At 49.8% G+C, this 538-nt stretch overlaps 1 protein-coding gene across 1 annotated transcript in view; it reads left to right on the forward strand.

Moving 5' to 3' along the window:
• The window catches only part of NOC2L (nucleolar complex associated 2 homolog (S. cerevisiae)), a gene marked incomplete at its 5' end in the record, with an annotated part of 41,138 nt that overhangs the window by 13,667 nt on the left and 26,933 nt on the right, over positions 1-538 (forward strand). The window contains one exon of the mRNA XM_010137070.1: positions 410-521. Coding sequence (XP_010135372.1) covers positions 410-521 — 112 coding nt within the window. The remainder of the gene's footprint in view (positions 1-409; positions 522-538) is intronic.

The raw sequence follows: 538 nt of genomic DNA on the forward strand, positions 1-538 counted from the left end.
CTCTTTCCTTTCTGAAATGCTAATCGTTGCCAGTTCAGCCTCTGCCTCAGTGATGTTCCCCACTAAGAGGGTGAGGTGGCAGCATGAACGCCGTGGGTGCATTTATGCTGGGAATGTGAGAGCTGAAAGTGTTAAACATGACAAAACATCATCAGTGATGACCTGCAAAGCTCTTGTCTTGTAGAAGCTGGGAATACAGAGCTCTGGTTGCAGGAACTTGTGTGTTACTGTTACAGCTTTAACATGTGTGAATTTTATTTCCAGCCCTGGGATGGCTTTGGCAGCTCCAGCAGTTCGCTGTGCAGTACTAGAGCTGTTGGGAGGGTAGGAAAGGCTCTCGAGTGTCTCTGGAGGCTGCAGTTCCTGTATAAACTTGGCCTAATGCCTCTTCTTCTTTCTTCCTCTCCAGGCTGGTACCAACAGCCCGTTTCTACCCTCTGCGCATGCACTGCATCCGTGCGCTGACTCTCTTGTCAGAGAACACCAGGACCTTCATCCCAGTGTTGCCATTTATCCTGGAGGTGAGTTGGTTCCTGCT

This window comes from Buceros rhinoceros, unplaced genomic scaffold (assembly GCF_000710305.1).
Source record: "Buceros rhinoceros silvestris isolate BGI_N320 unplaced genomic scaffold, ASM71030v1 scaffold3755, whole genome shotgun sequence".
Classification (NCBI taxonomy): domain Eukaryota; kingdom Metazoa; phylum Chordata; class Aves; order Bucerotiformes; family Bucerotidae; genus Buceros; species Buceros rhinoceros.